General features: G+C 42.5%; 1 protein-coding gene across 3 annotated transcripts in view; it reads left to right on the top strand.

Moving 5' to 3' along the window:
• Positions 1–17,406, top strand: part of tmem201 (transmembrane protein 201) — a 166,506-nt gene that overhangs the window by 132,025 nt on the left and 17,075 nt on the right. For 2 of the 3 annotated variants that reach the window (XM_072586131.1, XM_072586132.1), the window contains exons 9-10: positions 5,043–5,342; positions 17,243–17,386. In XM_072586131.1, the coding sequence (XP_072442232.1) occupies positions 5,043–5,342; positions 17,243–17,386 (444 nt within the window). The remainder of the gene's footprint in view (positions 1–5,042; positions 5,343–17,242; positions 17,387–17,406) is intronic. The other variant, XM_072586133.1, reaches the window with a different exon arrangement.

Genomic DNA, 17,406 nt, shown 5'->3' with positions numbered 1-17,406 from the left:
TGTGTTCAATGCTTTATAATTAAGCCACACCTGGAAAGACAGTCAAATAGAAAAGTTGCATTCTTATCACGTGAAAATGCAGACGCCAAAAATATGGTTAAAATTATTCAGTTATCCTAAAAGTGCTATCTTTTTTTAAAAAAGACGCACTTTCTTCTTGTATAATTATTGTATCATAGAAGTAAACATTACTTGTGACTTGCCCCCAAAAAGTTACATGTGCTTTACCCAACAGCAGCCACAACACTAAACCAATACCACAACAAGCAGCACAGCATCATCACAACGTCAGCTGAGAATGGAAGTTAAAAAGGTTGAACATTTTTAACGTGTGTAACTAGAGGCAGTGTTTTTATTTCTTTTCAAAATAGTTGACGCACTCAGGGGCCAGAGTGTGAGTACTTTGATCCTTTACAAACATTGACTGGTCCACACAGTCAGTAAAAAGCAGGAAACCTGTTTCATCCAACATTGTTCATCAATTCAGAAGGGATTTATCTTGCCCTGTGGGAACAGTTAGTTCACTTGGCTGGACATCTGGTTTGGAGAAAGTGAGGACTGCAGATTTCTGAGATTAGAGTCAGAGTGTGGTGCTGGAAAAGAACAGCCAGTTAGACACCATCAGAGGAACAGGAGAGTTGATGTTTTGAGCATGAGCCAGAGTGATGCCAACAATGTGGGTTCAGTTCCCACACTGGCTGAGGTTACCATTGAAGGTCCCATCTTCTCCACCTCACGTGATGTGTGACAACCCGCTGATTAAACTGTCATCGATCATCTGTCTGTAATGAAGGAGAGCAGCCCTCTGAATTTCTGGGACTATAGCAACGTTATGTACTGTACCTCTGGCTACTGTCCAATATTAAGGACAGTATCAGTTTAACAACATGGCTGTGTTGGTACAGTTACTGGTTGGTACTGAAGCATGCACAGTCCCTGCAGGTTCTGTTTCACAGTATTCTCTTTGTTGATTCATTCCCCATCTGAGTTATATTCTTTCTGCTGTGAAATGAAATATTTTCAGGTGAGCCATTTCCTTCCCATGTTCAAATAAAAAGTAAAGTCACCATGTTCTCACCAGACTGTCGGAATCGAGCATCGCAGTCTTTCTTATTAATAAAGAAAAAAAAATCTGTTATTAAGAAATTTCAGGCAGGCATGTCAGTACACAATCTTTGCTCAACAAGACTTGGAGGTGCCAGTGTTGGACTGGGATGGACAAAGTGAGCCACCTGATGAAGGAGCAGCACTCTGAAAGCTAGTGTTTCCACATAAACCTGTTGAACTATAATCTGGTAGTGTGATTTTTTTTTAACTTTGCTCAACAACTCATTGATCTTCAATTCCTGCTGGTCACAGAAATAAAAAGGCATGAAGTGCAATGCTAAGTAACATTAGTCATGATAAGTGAGGAACTGATTTCTGATTTATACCTTATATCTCTGAATGTTGTACCTGGTGGAAATGCCATTTTGGTGTAAAACTGCAAAATACAGGAGCAGAATTGGGCCATTTGGCCCATCAAGTCTGCTCTGCTATTCAGACACAACTGATATGTTTCTCAAACTCATTTTCCGGCTTTCTCCCTTCAACCCTCAATTCCTCACAAATCAAGAACCTAGCTCTCTCTCTATTAAATGCACTGATCATTGTGTAGCATCTTCATCACTTTGAATTTACCAAAGCAGCAATTGCCATGCACAAAATGTTCCTGTTTACATTGAAGACAGATTTCTCATTTTCTCCACCCCCCCCCCCCCCCCCCCCCCCCCCCCCCCCCCCCCCACCAAGTCCCAACCCTCAGTTATCTCAGTCCCAACCCTCGGACTCAGCACCGCCTTCTTGACCTGCAATCTTCTTCCCGACCTCTCCGCCCCCACCCCCTCTCCAGCCTATCATCCTCACCTTAACCTCCTTCCACCTATCGCGTTCCCAACATCCCTCCTCCCTACCTTTTATCTTAGCCTGCTGGGCAACTTTCCTCATTCCTGAAGAAGGGCTCATGCCCGAAACGTCGATTCTCCTGCTCCTTGGATGCTGCCTGACCTGCTGCGCTTTTTCAGCAACACATTTTTCAGCTCTGATCTCCAGCATCTGCTGTCCTCACTTTCTCCTGTGGCCAAATGTGTCTTACAAACAGTTGCCCATCACTCTGACCAAATCTGAGCCCATCCCTTCTTCCAATCTTTCCTTCTCCCTCCAAACGCGTACATTCTGGCAACAAAATAACTTAAAACCCTGGGAAGTGGAGGGAAGGATGGAAAACTCCGAAGACCTAATGAAGGGCAGAGGAAAAGTAATCGGGCAGATAATGGATACCATGATGCTTTTCCACCAGGACATCTAGCTTAACTGATGGGTGTGATGTGGAGATGCTTGTGTAGGATTGGGGTGGGCAAAGTCCGAAGTCATGTGACACCAGATTATAGTCCTCCAGGTCTATTTGAAATCACAAGCTGTCAGAGCACTGCTCCTTCGTCAGGTGATTTCAAATAAATCTGTTGGACTATAACCTAGTGTCATGTGACTCATACCTGATTGGAGAAATGAGCGGATTTCTCCATGACCATTTTGGACATCAATCTTTCATTACCCTCCCTCTAAATTCTGTAATATCCCGACTACTTTTTATTTGGAGTTGAAATTCTGTTTGGCTTTCACAGTTTGTGTCCTTTTTATGGTTGATTCAAGACTAAAACCTTTACATATTGCAATATTTAATCCGTATAATTGTCAGGGCTTCATTTCTGGATTTGTTCATTCTGCATTGTCTCACCTTTCTGATCCGGTTTTGATTTTGCCTTTTTGTAATCTTATCTCGTTTTCGACACAGCTTTGATAATGTTCCTTTCCTTCTGACTTGTTATCCTTTTCGTTTAAAGCCTTTTGAATCTCTTACCACCTGTTACAGGGTTTACACCATACAGTGCAAAGTCTGTCTCAGAACAAAGACGAGTGACTGAATGTGAAAGCATGGACTATGTAAGGGGAAAGAGAAAAAGGAGTGTAAGGTTGAGAGCAGAGGATGTAGTGTAGGTAAAACAGGCCTCCAGTAGTTAAAGAATTGAAAATTATTCAATGGAACAAAGGAGGTTGTGAAAGGAGAAAGTACCATATTAAACATTATCAATATCTCAGACAGGGTACCTTGGCAACAGTTGTTTCTCAAGGAAATTTGAAATTCTGTTTTATTGCATCCTATATCCCCTCTGTCTTAGATTGGAACAAGTGCAAAATGCCATTCTTTTTGTGATTCACTGAAATGTTTCCAATAGTTCAAACACTGTAAAGGCTAGTTTTGTTTCTGTTTCTGATTCTCTGCCATCGTGCAGACTCGAATCCCTCCTACGGATTTTTTGTTTTTGTTTTTAAAAACTCAAGATTCTCCTCCTCCTCCTTGTCTTGAAGATACCTGTCTGGATTCACCTCCCATTCCAAAGGCAGCCTTATCAAAATCAAATCACTTGTTTGTGTGAGGCAGGGCAGGTACCAGGGGTCAGTCCCCCATTTCCATTTTGGGGCGGTGGGCATGGATCAGTGGTGAACCTGATCCTCCTTTCACCTCCCCAGAGTGGGGACAAGAATGGGAATGGCTCTGCTGGTGTGATGGTACTGTTGGCAGGTATTTTATCTTTTCCTTTTGTGTGGCGTGGGGCACACTGATACGGTGTTATGAAATTAATTGAACTTTGTTGGTCAATTCTCAATAATTTTCCAAGGACGGTGTCATTTTGATAGAATCCCGCAGACCCTCTGTTGTGTGACCACCTTGATTGCTTGAAGTAACTGCGGCAAAATGTGGCTCATCATTTACATCGATGAGTTGGATGAGAATATAGGAGGCATGGTTAGTAAGTTTGTGGATGATGCCAAAATTGGTGGCTTGGTGGACAGCGAAGAAAGTTGTCCAGGTGTATAACAGAACTTTGATCAGTTGAGCCAACGGGGTCAAGGAGTAGCAAATGGAGTTTAAATTAGATAAGTGCAAGGTGTTGCACTTTGGTACAACAAACCAGGGCAGGACTTACACGGTTAATGGTAAGGCCTGAAGGGGTGTTGTCAAATAAAGACCGAGGAGTGCAGCTACCTAGTTCCTTGAAAGTGGCATCACAGGTAGAAAGGGTGGTGAAGAAAGCGTTTGGCAGGCATGCTTTCAGCAGTCAGAGTATTCAGTACAGGAGTAGGGACGTGATGTTAGAGCTGTACAAGACATTACTGAGGCCATATTTGGTGTACTGTGTACAGTTCTGGTTGCCCTGTTAAAAGAAGAATGTTATTAAACTGGAAAGGGTTCAAAAAACATTTACAAGGCTCTTACTAAGACTGGAGGGTTTGAATTATAAAGAGAGGTTGGATAGGCTGGGACTTTTTTCCCCTGGAGCATACAAAGGTGAGGGGTGATCTCAAGTTTAAAAAATCATGAGAAGCATAGATAAGGTGAACAGCCAAAATCTTTTCCCCAGGGTATGGGAGTCCAAATCTATAGGGCATGAGTTTAAGATGAGAGGTGAAAGATTTTCACAGAGGGTAGTGCATACATGGAACGAGCTGCCAGAGGAAGTGGAAGAGGCAGATACAATTATAACATTTAAAAGACATTTCCACAAGTACATGGATGGGAAAGGCTTAGAGGGATATGGGCCAAATGTTGGCAAATGGGACTAGGTCAGATCAGGATGTCCAGTTGGCACAGGTGAGTTGGACTAAAGGGTCTCTTTCCATGATGTACACCTCTATGACTCCAAGTCATTTGTTAAATCAACACGTTAAAGAAATATGTTGTCGCTTGTCAGTACAAAGAGAACTTGGTGCATTCAGCCAGTCCCAAGGGAATATAGTTGTCAGCTGTTCTGATGATGCTGGTTGTGAAGCAGCCCTGTGAGGGCTTGAATAGAGAAGATCCTCATTCAGGCGCTCCCATATCAAAACACTAATGTCTCTGAGGCTGGGTGTGGAAACATTGAGAAATGTTCCTGATGGATTGATTGTTGGCATTTATGCCAAGAGTTGTATCCACTGTGTTTGTTCCATCCTTTCTGTAGATTATTTCTCCTTGAAGTCTGGAAGCCGACCGTCTTCACCCTCGATATCGCCAACTCCATCAGTGGCAGGATCGGTAACATCCAGTTCCGGCTCCTTGCATCACCGGCGTCCCCTCATCAGCCCTGCACGCCTCAACCTCACGGGACAAAGACTCAAATTGTTCACGGAGTGTGTCGCCATCCAACAGAGCCCAGGAAAGTTAATCCGTAAAGCCTGGCCTTCTCCAAACGTGTCAGACACAAACGTTTCCAGTAATGTTCTACAGCAGGATGTGACCCATGTCTCTTCTCATAGTCACAGTATGTACATCATTTGTTAAACCCTGACACTTCTGTCTTTCAAAATTCAATGTACGTGAGGGTGAACCTCCTCATTTTGTTGGTCATACAACACAGAAACAGGCCCTTCAGCTCCCTCATCCTTTCATTTTACCAGAACGTTTTTGTGAATGCAAAAGGGGTATTCTGGCCTTTTGTTAAAAGTAACAATGGTAGGAGGTTCACCCCACTTTTTATGTCATACCTGAACAAAGAGTTCACACTCAAGGGCGACAGTAACACAGTGGTAATGCCACTGGGCGAATAATCCAGACCTTCAGGCTATTGCTTTGGGAGTCATAGTTAAAATCCCACAATGGCAGCTAGTGGAGTTTAAAATTCAATAAACAGAAATCTCAGATTGAAAGATGGTGACCACAAAACTATCACCAGTTGTTGTGAAAATGCATCTGGTTTACTAATGTCCCTTTAGGGAAGGACATCTGTCCTCTTTATCCAGCCTGGCCTCCATGTAATGCCAGAATCGTAACAATGTGGTTGACACTTAATTACCCTCAGAAATGGTCTAGAAAGTCATTTCGTTCAAGGGCAATTAGGGATGGGCAACAAATGCTGGTGATGATGCCCATGTCCTATGAAAGAACGTTTTTATTTGAAATTCCAACTGGGATGTGTGAACCACATTATTTGGCTATCAGTTGAATCGGAGAAGCCATCAGGTTGTCCTATAGCCATAGTTAGCAATCCTGTTGGAAATAATGGCCCAGACCTGACAATTGTATTGTGTAGAATCTTCTTGGAGCCATTATAAAGCTACTTGGCCTAATAATTTGATTTTTTTTAAATTAAATTTGTTGTAGCATTTAGACATAATGAGATAATTGTAACTCTTCAAATTGTGCAGGAATGGTGACTTTCAGTGGGGATTCTAAAACTTTCAGCCTAAGGAAGTTTTAGAATATATTTGCTCTGCAGAGTGGATTTACATTTACCACCCCCACACTCCCTCCCATCCTCTCAGCTGCCATTCCCCCAGTTCCAAACAGCAGAACTGATATGCAGAGTTGTTAGGGGATTTTAGGCGTGTCAATGAAGTTCTGGCTTTTTGTGTGTAAAAGTGTGCTACTTCAAGTTTCCCAAACCCAGAAGATGTGACACTTGCCAAATGTTCTCTCGCTCTGTCTTAGTCATCAGGGTGATCATTGTGGCCTGACTTCAGGAAATTCACACTGGTCCAGTAAAATTTCATTAAAATTGAACTGAGCTGTTCATATTTCAATTTTAATTTGACAGCCTGGCTGATGTTTCCAAATTGCTATGATGTGAAGCTCTCTATGTAGAATCTAGCAGAACAGAAGGGGTTTGTTCAGCCCATTTAACAAGGTGATGAATGAGCAAATGGACTAGCCCTAACTCCACCCCCCACAACTGTTGTCCCCCCCCCAAAGCCCTTCTGCAACTTCCCCTTTCATTCCCTTTTGAAAGGTATAATTTATTCCGTTCCCACTATCCTTTCAAAGAGTGCATTCCAGGTCACAGCCATCAAGTCATGGAGGTCGGGAAAAGAGCCATTTAAGCCATAAAGATTGGTTGGTTATCTTGACGCATTGTTATCATGACTTTCTTCCTCTTATCTCTGACACTTGTACAAATCACCTTAAATTCCGAAGTGTCTGCTTGCGAACTCTTCTCCGATTGGAAGCAAATTTCTTCTCAAAACTCCTTGGAATCTCAAGCAGCTCTGTCCGATCCCGTACAGCTCGCAAAGCCTCTGTTCAGAAATGATCCATTAATCATTCTGTAAACTAATTCACTGGATGGATCTTCGCCTGCCTACTGCAGCTATTTTACAAAGTAACCTTTTGCTGTGACCCCGAAATATTCTTGCAATATTGTTGAGGCCTCTTTTGGCATACTGTGTTCAACTCTGGTCTTCCTGCTATAACAAGGATATTGTGAAACTTGAAAGAGTTCAAAAAAGATTTGCAAGGATGTTGCAGGAGCTGGAGGGCTTGGGCTTTAGGGAGAGGCTAAATAGGCTGGGGCTGTTTTTTCCTGGAGCATTGGAGGCTGAGGGGTGATCTCATAGAGGTTGATAAAATCATGGGAAGCGTGGATAGGATAAATAGCCAAGTTCTTTTCCCCAGGTTAGGGGAGTCCAAAACTAGAGGGCATAGGTTTATGGTGAGAGGGGAAAGATTTAAAAGGGATCTGCGGGGCAGCTTTTTCACGCACTGGGTGGTGCGTGTATGGAACAAGCTGCCAAAGGAAGTGATGGAGACTGGTAACAATTATAACATCTAAAAGGCATCTGGATGGGGACACCAATAGGAATGGTTTAGAGAAATATGGACCAAATGTTGGCAAATGAGACTAGATTAAGTTCAGATATCTGGTCAGCATAGGTGAGTTGTACTGAAAGGTCTGTTTCCATGCTGTACAACTCTATGACTATTTATTCGTGTCCTTTCTCAAAGCTGCTTCCAGCAAAGTCAAAATTAAAATGTAGATCTGAAGCTTTTAAATGTGTTTATCAGATTTGAGTGTTGTTTTGTCTTTTTGCCAGCAATTCCTTTTATTTTTAATTTATAATTATGCTCTCTTCAATTTTATGAGCCGCCCTATAATTTCTGTGACCTGTTGGAGGGAAGGTAGTGGCTCCCTTCTATTGAACTTCAACAACACTGCAGGAACAAGTGAGAAATCGTATAATTACCTTTTTTCAGCACTAATTAGGTGTCTTATACAACATTGAAATTCTGCCAATGCTGATAAACTAAAGCAATAAATCTTGGAGGTACTCGGCAAATCAGACAGCATCCATAAAGAGACAAACAGAGTTTATGTTTTAAGTCAATGATCTTTCATCGGAGCTGAACACTATTGGAGAGGAAGAACATTAGGGCCAAAGGTAAAGTTGCCATAGTCCCAGCAATCCATAGGCTCCCCTCTAATGATTGACAATGAGTTTAACACAAGGGATAGCATATCTCAGGAGAAGGGAGAGATTGAGAATGCAGCACCTTGCTAGTGACCTCAGCCAGTGTGAGAATTGAACCCACGCTGTTGATATCAGTCTGCCATTTTGCATAACACACCAACCAACCAACCAACAAAAGGAAAGATCTTTGAGTGGGGAGAACGCAGGAGGTTTCCGTTTGGCCCTCCAAGTTTTAGAGGAGACCACAGTAAGCATTGAGCACTGTACACTCTATTTAATGAAATACAAGTGAAAAGCTGGAAGGAGTGATTGGGCCCTGGAGGGTCAGTACAAACAGAGGTGTTCCCCCTCTGTCCCCAACCATGGACTGCAGCAGTTCACCACCACCTTCTCTAGGGAGATTAGAGCAAGGAAACAGGCACAGATGCTCATAATTGCTGACCAAATGCTTTTTAAAAAGTGCTGTGCTTACAAGGCAATGTCGTGAGGGAAGGTGAACTGCAAAGAGTGGAATGGGGTAGGTCAACATAATGATACTGAAGGGGAGTGATGACTAAGATGGTTAAGTTAAACTTAAGATGGCAGAGTACAATGTTTTGAATCTGGCAGCTGATGGGATGGAAGGTGAGGTTAAGGAGGCTGCTGTCATAGTTCCAGTGGGGAGGGGAAGAGGTGAGAAGGGAAATGGGGCAAACATGTTTGAGAGGAGGAGAATTCCAGTTGAAGAAAAAGGAAGAGCTTGTTGGAAGCTTTGGAATGCAATGTAACAACATCAGCAGCGATGTGACAGAAGCTGAAAGGCTCAGTGCAAGGGAACTGTTTTGTACTTTACAATTCCAGGAGAAGAGCTGCACTAGTTTAAAATAAGGCTTAATCTTTACTGGGAAGAAACCCCCATTATTCAGCAGCATCGCTGTTGTAGACTTTGAGCACTTTGCACTAAAACTAATTGAATGCAGGCAAAAGATTGGGGTCAAGTGTAAGAGAGTGTCTCATAGAGTCATAGAGATATACCGCATGGCCCAACCCGTCCATGCCGATCAGATATCCCAACCTAATCTAGTCCCACCTGCCAACACCCGGCCCATATCCCTCCAAACCCTTCCTATTCATATACTCATCCAAATGCCTCTTAAATGTTGCAATTGTACCAGCCTTCTCCACTTCCTCTGGCAGGTCATTCCATATGCATACCACCCTCGTGTGAAAACATTGTCCCGTAGGTCTCTTTTATATCTTTCCCCTCTCACCCTAAACCTATGCCCTCTAGTTCTGGACTCCATGACCCCAGGTAAAAGACTTTGTCTATTTATCCAATCCATGTCCCTCATAATTTTGTAAACCTCTATAAGGTCACCCCACAGCCTCCGATGCTCCAGGAAAAACAGCCCCAGCCTGTTCAGCCTCTCCCTATAGCTCAGATCCTCCCACCTGGCAACTTGAACCCTTTCAAGTTTCACAACATCTTTCCGATAGGAAGGAGGCCAGAATTGCACGCAATATTCCAACAGTGGCCTAACCAATGTTGTATGCAGCCGCAACATGACCACCCAACCCCTGTACTCAATACTCTGACCAATAAAGGAAAGCATACCAATCGCTGCTTTCACTATCCTATCTACCTGTGACTCCACTTTCAAGGAGCTATGAACCTGCACTCCGAGGTCTCTTTGTTCAACAACACTCCCGATAACCTTGCCATTAAGTGTATAAGTCCTGCTAAGATTTGCTTTTCCAAAATGCAGCACCTCGCATTCATCTGAATTAAACTCTATCTGCCACTTCTCAGCCCATTGGCCCATCTGGCCAAGATTCTGTTGTGATCTGAGGTAACCCTCTTCGCTGTCAATTACACCTCCAATTTTGGTATCATCTGCAAACTTACTAACTGTACCTCTTATGCTCGCAGCCAAATCATTTATGTAAATGACAAAAAGTAGATGACCCAGCACCGATCCTTGTGGCTCTCCACTGGTCACAGGCCTCCAGTCTGAAAAACAACCCTCCACCACCACCCTCTGTCTTCTACCTTTGAGCCAGTTCTGTATCCAAATGGCTAGTTCTCCCTGTATTCCATGAGATCTAACCTTGCTAATCAGTCTCCCATGGGGAACCTTGTCGAACGCCTTACTGAAGTCCATATAGATCATACCTACCAGTCTGCCCTCATCAATCCTCTTTGTTACTTCTTCAAAAAACTCAATTAAGTTTCTGAGACATGATTTCCCACATACAAAGCAATGTTGACTATCCCTAATCAGTCCTTGCCTTTCCAAATACACACACATCCTGTCCCACAGCATTCCCTCCAACAACCTGCCCACCACCGAGGTCAGGCTCACCAGTCTATAGTTCCCTGGCTTGTCTTTACTGCCCTTCTTAAACAGTGGCACCACGTTAGTCAACCTCCAGTCTTCCGGCACCCCACCTGTAACTATCAGTGATACAAATATCTCAGCAAGAGGCCCAGCAATCACTTCTCTAGCTTCCCACAGAGTTCCAGGGTACACCTGATCGGGTCCTGGGGATTTATCCACTTTTATGCATTTCAAGACATCCAGCATTTCCTCCTCTATAATATGGACATTTTGCAAGATGTCACCATCTATATCTTCCATATCCTTTTCCACAGTAAATACTGATGCAAAGTACTCGCCTTGTTGATCTTTGAGGGGCCCTATTCACTCCCTAGTTACCCTTTTGTCCTTAATGTATTTGTAAAAACTCTGGATTCTCCTTAATTCTATTTGCCAAAGCTATCTCATGTCCCCTTTTTGCCCTCCTGATTTCCCTCTTAAGTATACTCCTACTTCCTTTATACTCTTCAAAGGATTCACTCGATCTATCCTGTCTATACCTTAAATATGTTTCCTTCCTTTTGTTAACCAAACCTCAATTTCTTTAGTCATCCAGCATTCCCTATACCTACCAGCCTTTCCTTTCACCCTAACAGGAATATACTTTCTCTGGACTCCCGTTATCTCATTTCTGAAGGCTTCCCATTTTCCAGCCATTCCTTAACCTGCGAACATCTGTTTCCAATCAGCTTTTGAAAGTTCTTGCCTAATACCGTCAAAATTGGCCTTTCTCCAATTTAGAATTTCAACTTTTAGATCTGGTTTATCCTTTTCCATCATTATTTTAAATCTAATAGAATTATTGTCGCTGGCCCCAAAGTGCTCCCCCACTGACACCTGTCACCTGCCCTGCCTTATTTCCCAAGAGCAGGTCAAGTTTTGCACCTTCTCTAGTAGCTACATCCACATACTGAATCAGAAAAGTTACTTGTACACACTTAGCAAATTCCTCTCCATCTAAACCCTTAACGCTATGGCAGTCCCAGTCTGTGTTTGGAAAGTTAAAATTCCCTATCATAACCACCCTATTATTCTTACAGATAGCTGAGATCTCCTTACAAGTTTGTTTCTTAATTTCCCTCTGACTATTAGGGGGTCTGTAATACAATCCCAATAAGGTGATCATCCCTTTCTTATTTCTCAGTTCCACCTAAATAACTTCCCTGGATGTATTTCCGAAAATATTCTCCCTCAGCACAGCTCTAATGTTGTTCCTCAACAAAAATGCCACTCCCCTCCTCTCTTGCCTCCCTTTCTATCCTTCCTGCAGCATTTGTATCCATCACATAATACAACCTCCAGTCTCTAAGACACCATTGAATTCAATCTTAGTTGTTTGGCTGGGATTCTCCTCTGTTCTGTGCAGTGAGGCTAGAACTTGGTAAGGGAGAAGGTTGATGAAGTGGGATTAGGTTCTGAAGGCCCACGTCATCCCACCCTCTGAGGATTATTCTCTCACCACTCCTGGCCAGTCTGTAACCTCCTTGGGTTGTTTGAACCTTTACAAACCCAAAAGCTGCTATTTCAGGAAGCAGCATCTATTTCTTGCATTAGTGGGGTAAGTCGCTGTACTTCAACCACATTAGAATCCTCCTCCTCAAACCCCATTTCCACACCTGCCCACCACATCACCTTGAGTAATTGAGTTGCTTCATTTTTCAGTGTGAGCTGAATTGGATGGAGTTTAATGCAGTTTCTGAGACATAAACGCGCAAAACACAGGATACATTCTCTATGTGCGTGCATCATTCAGCTGTAGAATGAGGAATGACCATGCTGGGAATACAATACTTTTTTAAATTTCTACCATGCTGTACAAAGCATTGAGTATCTTGGATGGGGATAGAGTGAGATGGAGCTGGATGTGACAGAACATTTCTTTTTCACTTGACCTTAGGAAGTGTTCCTTAGTGAAGTACAGTCCGATTGATGTAACAGCCAGCCTTTGTGGCCTCTGTGCTTCACTATCCCACTTAGCCCACCTCTTAGTGGGTGCTCAGAACTTAGGATCGAGTGCTCTTTCTGTATTGGATCCACACAATGACCAGAAGCTCAATCACCCTCATCCTCACCACATCAGCCAGACTCGAGTATGGGAGCTGGGGAAGTGCCAGGGCCGTGAGGATAACTCACATTGCCACCCAGGAAATAATGCAGTTTCTGTATTTCCTCCAGGATTTGAAACACAAGTCAAAGTACATAAAACCCCTCTTCTAATAGTGAAATAAAGTCAAGAACTGTGGGTGCTGGAGATCTGAAACAAAATTAGAAATCACTGGAGAAATTTGGCAGGTTTGGCAACATCTGTGGGAAGAAAGCACAGTTAATAGTTCAAGGCTGGTGAATAATCTTTATTAGAGTCCTCCATTATTGTTAGCTACTCAGTAACATATTTTTCCCATCGAGGCTTCAGTCTATCTGTAGGATTATTTCCTTCCTGACTGTTTTACTAACTGAGGGTTTTAGCTAGAAGGTGATTGACATTGATTTCAGGGAAAGGAAGTTGAGAGTTTTGACCAAGGTAGGCTTATCTCCAAAATATTCCATCAGACGTTTACAGGAACTGGATTGAGAAAGATCAGATTGCCTTGTTGTTCTGTTCCTAAAGCGAGGGATCCCACAGTGGGTGGTGTAACACCTGGCACTGACAGTGATACTCCGACCGGAAAAGAGAAAATTAGCAGCAAGAGGAAGTGAAGACCATCTTCAGGGATTAATCAGACAAAAGCTTTACCCTGCAGATTTAAATAGTCATCAAACAGCTCTATCTCTGAGTGACAGTGCACAGACTGGTGGAAATGATGAGTTCTTAACCCTGGGCATGGTGAGATTTCCATTTGGTTTAAGAAAAAGGAATTCAGCATAAAAATCAGTGATTTAATATTTCACTTGAAGTCTTTTGGAAAAAGCTCTAAATATTAGAACTTTATGCAAATACAAAGAAGTGACTAAGTTGTATAATAAGATGGTGACGAATTACAACTTAGTGATTGTGTTTTATTAGAAATCTGAGGAAACTTGAAAAGAGCTGCCTTTCTCCGACCAATAGAAACTCCGTACTGAAGGAGCACAGCACTGAGACATTGAACCAAGGCTCCAATGCCCCCTTCAAGTAGATGGTAAAGATCCCACATCACTATTTCGAACAATAGCAGGGGAGTTTACCCCAGTGTCTGGACTGATATTTATCCCTCTATCAGCATCGCAAAAAAAACCAAATAATCCAATTGTTATCGTTTTGTTGTTTGAAGGAGCTTGCTTTTCTCTTTCTAATCGCCAGCGGCTCTCTGTCTCCAATTTGCTTTGACGGTGTATCTCCTGCTGGAGTGCTGAAACAGGAAGTCAGTGCAGTTGATGTTGCTGTCCTGTTCCATACCACACAGGAACCAGAAACAGTGTGCCTGTTGCTGTCTCATCCAACCTACCCCTGCCCTTTCCTCACTCCTCATCCTCTTCACCATGACCCATCCTCCACTTCTCTCATCCTTGAACTTTGGTTGTTGCATCACTGATTTCATAACTTTAGGTCTTGGCCGAGTGGTTCCAATGAAAATTGAAACATGAGGACATATTTTCCAATTCAAAACTATTACATCTTAACTGTGAGGCTGGCTTGTGCACTAGATGCGGCCCGTGCAGTTGCTATGGGCAAACACAGCCTTGCTTCTAGCTTTCATTCTAAAAATGCTGATCCCTTGCCAAGGCGACCGAATTATAGAATCAAACAGTGCAAAAGTGACTCTTCAGCCCATCGCATCTGCACCTGTAAAATGTTCTGGCTTTGCCAGGACAATCCCAGTTTTAATTAACTAAATTATAATTTCAATGTCCCAATGACCTGGCAATTTCCTAAAAGTAGTTCAATGATCCAATTTTGACCTTTTCCCCCAAGTAAACCCCAAAGGGATGGGAAAGAGGAAGGCTTTTGAAATTTTGTTTTTCTCCTCTCAAGCACCCACCACCTCTCAGATTGGATCATTTCAGTCAAAGGAAATGTCGCAATCATTTGGGTGCTTGTGACTCCCTTGTTTGAGTCAGTTGATGGAATAAGGTCACCAATGCTCAAAGACCTTATCCTGCAACATGCCATCTTCCTTTTTTAACCAGCCCTCCCCCAGTTTCCTGTCTCGACTCGCCCAATATTTCACTCACTCACCTTACCATGATTCCCTACCATGTTGCATTGTACTCTCTGAGCTTGCGTCTTGTCCCTTTCCTTTCCCTGTTCCCTCAGCCTGTGAATGCACAGCCTGAATAAAGTTGATTCTCATGAGGTGCTCCAAGACTAAATGTCACTCGTGGTTTATCCTGTGAGTTAGTATCTTCCAGTGCATCTCTGCTCCCTATCTCTCATGATCTACACCACTCCTACAATTTCTCCTCTAATTCTGAGCAAGGTGAGGCAGTGACCTAGTGGTGTTAACACTGGATTGTTAATCCGGAGACCCGGATAATGTTCTGGGGACCTAGATTCAAATCCCACCTAAATTCGATTTTTAAAAAAATTTAAAATCTGGAAATAAGAGTCTAATGATGACCATGAATCCACTGACAATTGTCAGAAAAACCCATCAGGTTCAATTATGTCCTTTTGGGAAGGAAACTGCCATTCGTACTTGGTCAAGCCTACATGTGACTCCAGACCCACAGCAATGTGGTTGACTCTTAACTGCCCTTTGGGCAATTAGGGACGGGTATTAAATGCTGGCCCAGCCAGCGGCTCCCTCATCGCATGAATGAATAAAGAAAAAAGAATTGTACTCACCGCCATTGGTAGCCATGCCTTTAGCTGCTGGCTGTGAAGTATCTTTCCTAAACTGTTGTTCTCCCTCACTCTTCTCCCCTGTCACAATCCTTGGAAACCTGCCTGTTTGACCAAGCTTTTGTCCATCTGCCCTAATGGTTGCATATGGGGCTCAATCTCACATTTTCTATTATACTTTCCTGTTTAACGCCATGGGATGCTTTACTATGTTTAAGATCTTCATTAAATATAAGTGACTGTCGTTTCGCAAAGAACTTCAACAGTGTAGATTTTGATCTCTTTTTGTAATTAATTGGTCTTCAATGAGGTGGACAGCTAGTATCCAAACAAGATTCTCAATCGATTAAAGCAACTGAAACAAAGGCAACATTCATTCAAATGTAATCTTGAAGTACATTTGATTCAGTCTCAATCTAAAATTCTAGCAATTGAGAATTGAGCTGCTTGACGGAGCTGTCAAGCTAGTAAGCTAACTTTACTTGTGGATTGATATGAAAAGGAAATTTCCAAGAAGATGTTTCTAAGCTAGTAACAGGATTTGTGGCACAAGTTGAAAGCAATCCAAGACGGGTTATCTGTGTTGGCACTAATTTTTTAATAATTGCTGTTGTCAGTGTCTTTGATTAATGGGAATAGGTCTGTATTTGTTAGTAAAATGTCCTGAAGCTATAATTAATGTGTTAATCACGTGTGGAACTGGTACCAGTAAAATGTTAACCTTTTTTCCCCCCTCCTACATCTTATACTTTGGTTTTTTTGCTTCTCTTGAGTTTTGCTTCTTTGTCCAAGTGACGGATTAGTTGTTATTCAGCACTTCGTCCTTCAGGGTGATTGTTAACCCCTTCCATCCTCAATGGTTATATGATAGCTCCAGTCCTAAGCCTGTCTGCATTAGGTTAGGTTTCTCTACTTGTGTTTCTCCTCAGGAAGTCCACATCCCCTCTTGTCCTCCTTGACTTGTCCTGCCTCCACTTTGCTGCCCCAGCCTAGCCTGGTGACCATTCATTTGGCCAGTTTATTGCATTTCAATAAGATATTGAGTTAACCAGATCAAAAATGGAGAGCTAATTCCAAGTTTGTTTTTGAGTGCGAGAGTGGAGTTTCATTACCTCTCAAACTAAAGAAAAGTAAGGAAACGTGGCATCTGAAACATACACACAACCAAGATAATACAGTATAAGGGAGGAGAGTGTCCATGCAGAAAGGAAGGTGCAAGCAGTTGCAGTTTAACTGTTACTGACCTTGTGTTGCAATAATGAAGCCGAGTCCCGGTGGTTTTGTTGTCCTTTTCCTTGGGAATCGAAAAGGTCGTAGAGAACCTTGATTTCTTTTCCCAAGTTGCTGTTTCACCCCAGTGTTCATTTCTGAAATTGAGGAAGAAAGAAAACCTTCCAGTATCTTCGTAGTCATTAGTCCATGTTGCTTCGTTTCTTCTCTTGCTCAAAGCAAGCTACGAAAATATGATTAACTTGTATATTCCAAGTCTAGCTCTGTTGGTCTTTCTCAAATTGAATGGTCAGCAGGTAAACGTTCATCTCTAATATGTGCAGTTATTGTGCAAGTGTAGGTAAAACAAGAGATGCAGATTTCTTGACATCTCGCTGAATTCCAATGTCTTTCGATTAAAATGGCAATTCAGATTCTCTTGATTTTCTATATTCCATGTCAGCTTCCTGAGCTTGTCAGGCGATATCCATAGTGTCGTTTCTTAAAGACATATTTAGTCTATAAAAGTCTCAAGTGTTGAAGTCAAGTGATGGAAGTTAAATACTGATAAGACATTTTCACAACATTCGTAACACCTGGTAACAGGAGTGCCTTAACTTTGTTAACGTATGTATTATTCTGTTCTTTCCAGATGCCAAGTCTGTGGAAGGAGGGAGTATATACAGTGAGACAACTGGCCAGAGGAAAGATAGCTCTTCCAGATCCTCAGCTTGTGTGGTTGATACCACCACCAATCTTGGGCAGCAAGCTGGTGACAGTTCCAGAAGATGGAAAGGTATGGTTTTTAACAGAGCT

This window comes from Chiloscyllium punctatum, chromosome 16 (genome assembly GCF_047496795.1).
Source record: "Chiloscyllium punctatum isolate Juve2018m chromosome 16, sChiPun1.3, whole genome shotgun sequence".
Lineage (NCBI taxonomy): Eukaryota > Metazoa > Chordata > Chondrichthyes > Orectolobiformes > Hemiscylliidae > Chiloscyllium > Chiloscyllium punctatum.
Note: the sequence above shows the minus strand (reverse complement) of the source record. Positions and strands in the feature narration are given on the sequence as shown.